This window comes from Penaeus vannamei, chromosome 40, assembly GCF_042767895.1.
Source record: "Penaeus vannamei isolate JL-2024 chromosome 40, ASM4276789v1, whole genome shotgun sequence".
Classification (NCBI taxonomy): domain Eukaryota; kingdom Metazoa; phylum Arthropoda; class Malacostraca; order Decapoda; family Penaeidae; genus Penaeus; species Penaeus vannamei.
The window spans coordinates 25347414-25354913 of NC_091588.1; the positions used below are offsets into that span (position 1 = coordinate 25347414).

The 7500-nt window shown below is 40.9% G+C and overlaps 1 protein-coding gene across 3 annotated transcripts in view; it reads right to left on the minus strand.

Annotated features, from left to right (window-relative positions):
- The window catches only part of LOC113826039 (UNC93-like protein), a 54296-nt gene that overhangs the window by 13070 nt on the left and 33726 nt on the right, over positions 1 to 7500 (minus strand). For 2 of the 3 annotated variants that reach the window (XR_011398296.1, XM_070117609.1), the window contains exons 3-5: positions 6492 to 6675; positions 3586 to 3829; positions 2894 to 3017 (exon numbers count right to left, since the gene is read on the minus strand). Coding sequence is in view for 2 of the 3 variants with exons in the window: in XM_070117609.1 (XP_069973710.1) it covers positions 2894 to 3017; positions 3586 to 3829; positions 6492 to 6675 (552 nt within the window). In the remaining variant the exon portion in view is untranslated. The remainder of the gene's footprint in view (positions 1 to 2893; positions 3018 to 3585; positions 3830 to 6491; positions 6676 to 7500) is intronic. The other variant, XM_070117610.1, reaches the window with a different exon arrangement.

A 7500-nucleotide genomic window follows, 5' to 3' on the forward strand; every position in this document is an offset into this window, starting at 1 on the left:
GTATCTACGGACAAGAAAATTTTTTGATTTATGGAGGAAATAGAGAAAAGTGTTTCTTTATCTTACTCTAGGAATGGTACCATAGTGACGTCACATTCTAGCGACGAAAAAAAATATGTGTGAGAGATCAGTTTTTTTTTTTTTTTTTTTTTTTGTATCAGGCAAGAAAATGATCGACGAAAAAAATTGTGTGTGAGAGATCAGTCTTTTTTTTTTGTATCAGGCAAGAAAATGATCGATATTTTCTGACCTCAAGCTTTGGGGACGAAAAGGAAAATCTTGATGTTTGAAGGAATGGGGGAATAAAGACAAGAAATCGCTGGAGAAATTGTAGATATTCGGAACTTTTCCCTTTGTTCCCAATTTACCTGTGGAGAGAGGTGAGATTCCCCTGACACTCCTTTTCCCGACTCCCTCCCTCCCTCCTTCTCCTTCTTTCCACTCCCTCTCTCTCTCCTTCTCCTTCTTTCCACTCCCTCTCTCTCTTCTTCTTCCCTCCACTCTCCTTCTCCTTCCTTCCTCTATCCTCCTTCCTTCTACTCCCTCCCTCTCTCCTTCTCCTTTTCCCCACTCCCTCCCTCTCTCCTTCTCCTTCTTTCCACTCCCTCTCTCTCTCCTTCTCCTTTTCCCCACTCCCTCTCTCTCTTCTTCTTCCTTCCACTCTCCTTCTCCTTCCTTCCTCTATCCTCCTTCCTTCTACTCCCTCCCTCTCTCCTTCTCCTTTTCCCCACTCCCTCCCTCTCTCCTTCTCCTTCTTTCCACTCCCTCTCTCTCTCCTTCTCCTTTTCCCCACTCCCCAGCTCCCTCTCTGCCCTCTCTCTCTTCTTCTTTCTTCCACTCTCCTTCTCCCTGCCTTCCTCTATCCTCCTTCCTTCTACCCTCCCTCCCTCTCCTCCTTCTCCCTTTTCCCCACCTCCCTCCTCCCTCTCTTCCTTCTCCTTTTCCCCACTCCCTCCCTCTCTCACTTCTCCTTCCTTCCTCTATCCTCCTTCCTTCTACTCCCTCCCTCTCTCCTTCTCCTTTTCCCCACTCCCTCCCTCTCTCCTTCTCCTTTTCCCCACTCCCTCCCTCTCTCCTTCTCCTTTTCCCCACTCCCTCTCTCTCTTCTCCTTTTCCCCACTCCCTCCCCTCTCTCCTTCTCCTTTTCCCCCACTCCCTCCCTCTCTCCTTCTCCTTTTTCCCCCACTCCCTCTCTCCTTCTCCTTTTCCCCACTCCCTCTCTCCTTCTCCTTTTCCCCACTCCCTCCCTCTCTCCTTCTCCCTTTTCCCCACTCCCTCCCCTCTCCTCCTTCTCCTTTTCCCCACTCCCTCTCTCCTTCTCCTTTTCCCCACTCCCTCTCTCCTTCTCCTTTTCCCCACTCCCTCCCTCTCTCCTTCTCCTTTTCCCCACTCCCTCCCTCTCTCCTTCTCCTTCTTTCCACTCCCTCTCTCTCTTCTCCTTTTTCCCCACCCTCCCTCTCTCCCTTCTCCTTTTCCCCACTCCCTCTCTCCTTCTCCCTTTTCCCCACTCCCTCCCTCTCTCCTTCTCCTCTGCTTTCCCCACTCCCCTCTCTCCTTCTCCTTTTCCCACTCCCTCTCTCCTTCTCCTTTTCCCCACTCCCTCCCTCTCTCTCCTTCTCCTTTTCCCCACTCCCTCCCTCTCTTCCTTCTCCTTCTTTCCACTCCTCTCTCTTCTCTTCTTCAGCTTCTTTTTCTCCTTCTAAAGCACCTTCTCATCTAACTGCTGCTCTCCCACCCTCTCATCTGCTTTCCCCCACTTCTCCTTCCTTCCTCTATCTCTCCTTCCCTTCTACTCCCTCCTCTCTCTCCTTCTCTTTTCCCCACTCCCTCCCTCTCTTCTTTCTCCTTTTCCCCACTCCCTCTCTCCTTCTCCTTTTCCCCACTCCCTCTCTCCCTTCTCCTTTTCCCCACTCCCCTCCCTCTCTCCTTCTCCTTTTCCCCACTCCCTCCCTCCTCTCCTTCTCCTTTTTCCCCACTCCCTCTCTCCTTCTCCTTTTCCCCACTCCCTCTCTCCTTCTCCTTTTCCCCCACTCCCTCCCTCTCTCTCCTTCTCCTTTTTTCCACTCCCTCCCTCTCTCCTTCTCCTTTTCCCCACTCCCTCCACTACCCTCCCTCCTTCTCCTTTTCCCCCACTCCCTCCCTCCCTCCTTCTCAGCTTTTCCCCACTCCCTCCCTCCCCTTCTTCTTCTTTTCCCCCGCTCCCTCCCTCTCTCGTTCTCCTTTTCCCCACTCCCTCCCTCTCTCCTTCTCACTTTTCCCCACTCCCTCCCTCCCTCCCTCCTTCTCCTTTTCCCCCACTCCCTCCCTCCCTCTCCCTTCTCCTTTTCCCCACTCCCTCCCTCCCTCCTTCTTCTTTTTCCCCGCTCCCTCCCTCTCTCGTTCCTCCTTTTCCCCACTCCCTCCCTCTCTCCTTCTCCTTTTCCCCACTCCCTCCCTCCCTCCCTCCTTCTCCTTTTCCCCACTCCCTCCCTCCCTCCTTCTCCTTTTCCCCACTCTCCTCCCTCCCTCCTTCTCCTTTTCCCCACTCCCTCCCTCCCTCCTTCTTCTTTCCACTCGCACACACGCACACAAACACACACACGCACACGCACGCACACAGGCTCTCTCTCTCTCTCTCTCTCAAACACACACACACACACTCTCTCTCTCTCACACACATACACAAACACACACACACAGAAACACACACACACACTCTCACCCCCCCCCCCCCCCCCACACACACACACATTTCCTCACCCGGAAGAAGAGATGAGGTTCCCCCCCCCTCACCCCCCCACACACTCTCACCCCCCCCCCACACACACACACACTTACCCGAAGAGATGAGGTTCCCCCCACCCCCACACACTCACACTCTCACCCCCCCCCCACCACACACACATATCCTCACCCGAAGAAGAGATGAGGTTCCCCCAGACCTGCGTCGACTGGAAGAACAGGAAGAAGATCCCGAAGAACCTCACGATGACGACCTCGGCGTTCTCGCCCACCAGCGCCGCGTACTTCGTGCCGACCTGGAGGCGAGGGGGGGGGGAGGGGGGTTATTTAAGATAAAATTGGCGATGGGGGTGAGGGGGGAGGGGGGAAAGGGGGGGTTATTTAAAGGCGATGGGGGGGAGGGGGGAGGGGAGGGGGTGGTTATTTAAGATAAAATTATTTGATTTATTATCATTATCATAAGTAAATAATTACTTATGGCGATGGGATGGGGGGTGGGGGGGAGGGGGGGGGGGTATTTAAGATAGATTTATTTTATTTATTATCATTATAAATAAGTAATAATTATTATTTTTTTAGGCGATGGGGGGGATGGGGGGGGAGGGGGGAGGGGGGTTTATTGAAGATAAAATTATTTTATTTATTATTATTATTATAAATAATTATTATTATTTTAATCCGATGTAATCAATAAATCGGGGGGGGGGGTTATTTTTTCGCTTTTTTTTCTCTCAGGTTTTTTTTTGAAGATAATCCTCCGATGCAATCAATAAATCGGGGGGGGGGGTTATTAATCACCACTAATTAACCCAACCCCCTTAACCCTTTATTAACCACCACCACAATGAACTAAAACCCATTTACCTGCGTCAGATACGTGCACTTGGCCGACCACATGGGCGCCGCCCCGAGACCCAGCAGGATGGAGGTGGGCACGAGAGTCCACACCCGAGGGTAGAACTGGGCGGCTATGTAGGTCGAGTAACCCAACATGGACACGGCAAGAGTCCACTTGGCTTTGAACTTTTTGATCATCCACGTGGGCACGAAGGCGCAGGATATGACGAGGGCGGCGTAGAGGGTGGAGAGGGCGGCTGTGCCTTCGACTCTGTGGGCGTGGGAGGGAAGAGAAGAGGAGAGAGGAAGGGGGTGAGAAGGGGTGGGGTGTTATATGGGGGTGTGGTAGAAGATGAGGTGGGAGGGAGGGGGGGGAATGAGGGGGTGGTTGTGGGAGGGTGGTTCGTGTGATGGCTTATGGTGGGTGGTGAGTGATGTTTGTATGTTATCATCATATTATATCATTATATTACTATATTATATCGTTATATCATATCATTATATTATATTATATTATATTATATTACATTATTATATCATACATCATATCATATTATATTATCTTACATTATTATATCATATCATTATATCATTATATATCATTGTTATCATATTATAATATATCATATTATTATATGATATTATTATATCATTATATTATATCATTATTATATTATCATATCATTATGTTATTATAGTATTTCATTATAATATGATGATTTATGGTGATATGATGATTGAAATGAATATCAACATAAGGGTGATAGGAGAAGGTGGATAATCAATGTGATAATAATTAATATGATGGATTTATGATAATACGATACAATGGTTTGTATTATTATCGATATAATGATATGGACAGGGCAGCGAGGATTAATGTAATTATGATTGATATAATCATTCATGGTAATATATGATAATTGATATGATTATCGATATAAAGATAATTTTGTTTTATTCCATTTGTTGCAATGGTTAATCTTAATGGTCATCATCATCATAATTACCCTTATTATCGTACTAACTAGCAGCATAATTAATTAACTGCTCCCTATTACTGTCATTATTATAACCATTATCATTATCATCATCATAATTTGCAATGTAAAGCATAACCGAGGCTAAGGTGCCAATAATTTAGTTTTTATTTTGTCTCTTCATTCTTCATTCTACAAATACAGACAAGTAAGAAATACACTAACTAAAAAAAAGGAGAATGATGATAATAACAGCAATAATAATAATAATAATAATAATAATGATAATGATAATAATAATAATAATAATAATAATAATAATAACAATAATAATAATAATAATAATGATGATGATAATAATAATAATAATAATAATAATAATAATAATAATAATAATAATAATAATAATAATAATAATAATAATAATAATAATAATAATAATAATAATAATGATAATAATAATAATAATAACAATAATAATGATAATAATAATAATAATAATAATAACAATAATAATAATAATAATAATAATAATAAAAACAATAATAATAATAATAATAATAATAATAATAATAATAATAATAATGATACTACTACTACTACTATTACTAATAGCGATGATAATCAGTAATAATGATGGTTATGATAACAATAATAACAATAATAATAATGATGAGGACAATAGTAATAATGACAGATATTATAATGAGAGAAATTATAATGATATTAATGATGATGATAATCATGATAATAATGATATCTAAAACTAATCATTAACGATTAACTTAAAACTCAAAAAAAAGATCACAGCCTAATCTTTAACGCTTATGAAACCGGAACCTAATCTCTTAGCCAATCACCAATCATTAACCTTTAATTTAATCAAATTTAATTAATCTATTAACCCTTTAACACGGTCTCAAAGATATGAAATCACCTCAACTTTTTTCCAAGAAGTGTTTTTTTATTATTATTATTCCACGTAAATTAATAGATAAAAGGAATATGTACGATATAAATTTATTTTGATATCAAGTTAATTGCTGGAATTTGAGATTTGTTTATTAATTAATTAGTATTGTCCGGGAAAAGATTCATGGTCAAGTTAATGATAATGTTATTAATTATTATTAATTAATTATTAATTGTTATTAATGTATTGTTATCAATAGTATGATTGGTATCAGTTTCTATTATGAATATTATTGTTATTATTATTAATGATTGTGATGATGATAATGATGATGATAATGGCAACAGGGTTAATGATAATGAATGAAAATGATAATGATACTAGCAATAATGATAATAATAACAATAATAATGATAATGATAATAATAATGATAATGGTAATAATAATAATAACAATAATGATAATAATGATAATAATAATAATGATAATAATTGATAATAGTGGTAATGATGATGGCGATAATAATGATAGTAATAATAACAAAAATAGTGAAAATAATTACAAAAATAACAACCCCACAAATACAAGTCAAGAAAAAAACAAAAACAAAAACATCCAAAAGACAAAAAAAAAGAAAAAGAAAAAAACTCACTTATCAATCGACGAAAACATCAACAAAAAACAAAACATCAACAAAAAACAAAACATCAACAAAAAACATAAAAAAACATAAAAAAGCCTCACTTATTACTCGACAAAAACAAAAACAAAACGTAATATAAAACATCAACAAAAACATAAGAAAAACATAAAAAAGCCTCACTTATTATTCGACAAAAACAAAAACATAAACATCAACAAAAACATAAAAAAACATAAAAACGCCTCACTTATTATTCGACAAAAACAAAAACATAAACATCAACAAAAACATAAAAAAACATAAAAAAGCCTCACTTATTATTCGACAAAAACAAAAACATAAAAAAATATCAACAAAAACACAAACAAACAAAAAAACATCCAAAAATCCCCTCACTTATTAATTGACGACTGCAGATTCGCCATCGAGTTGAAGCTGGTGAACAAGAACATGAACGCAATGGAGATGATGAACACGTTCTTGAGCATCTGGAACTTCTCCTGCTTCTGCTCCTTCGTCAGCTCCTTCTGCTTGGCCACCGCAGCTGACTCGCCTGCTTCCGCTGCCTTGGTCGCGCCTGCTGGGGGGGAGAGGGAGGGGGAGGGGGGGAGGGGGAGAGGGGGGAGGGGGGGAGAGGGAGGGGTTAGAGTGGGTGGGCGGAGGTTGTGGGTGTGTGGGTGTGTGTATTTATACATATATGCATATACACACACACACACACACTACACACACACACACACACACATATATATATATATATATATATATATATATATATATATATATATATGTGTGTGTGTGTGTGTGTGTGTGTGTGTGTGTGTGTGTGTGTGTGTGTGTGTGTGTGTGTGTGTGTGTGTGTGTGTGTGTGTGTGTGTGTGTATGTATGTATGTATGTATGAATGTATGTATATATACGTGCAGACATCCATACATATTCAAATATTCATATATATATATATACATATATATATATATATATATATATATATATATATATATATATATATATATATATATATATATGTATATATATATATGTATGTATGTATGCATGTATATATGTACATATATACCAATGCATGTATGAGTGTGCGCGTACATGAATATACACATAAGAATATATACACCATCGATGCAAATTAAATTAGAACAGAATAAAAGCTACTCCCCCCCTCCCCCCCTCCCCCCCCCAGTCCTTGAGACCCCGCCGTCCCCCACGACCTCGTCAATCGACCTTATCTGCCCTCTCTTTTCCTGCCCCGTGTCCTGTCACACCCTTGGAGTGCTGGGGGAGGGGAGGGGAGTGGGGGGGGGGAGCAGGGGGGCGAGGGAGGTCAAACCTTTGGAGTTGGAAGGGAGTGGGGGAGAGGGGGAGGGGAGGGAGCGGGGGGGCGAGAGGGGT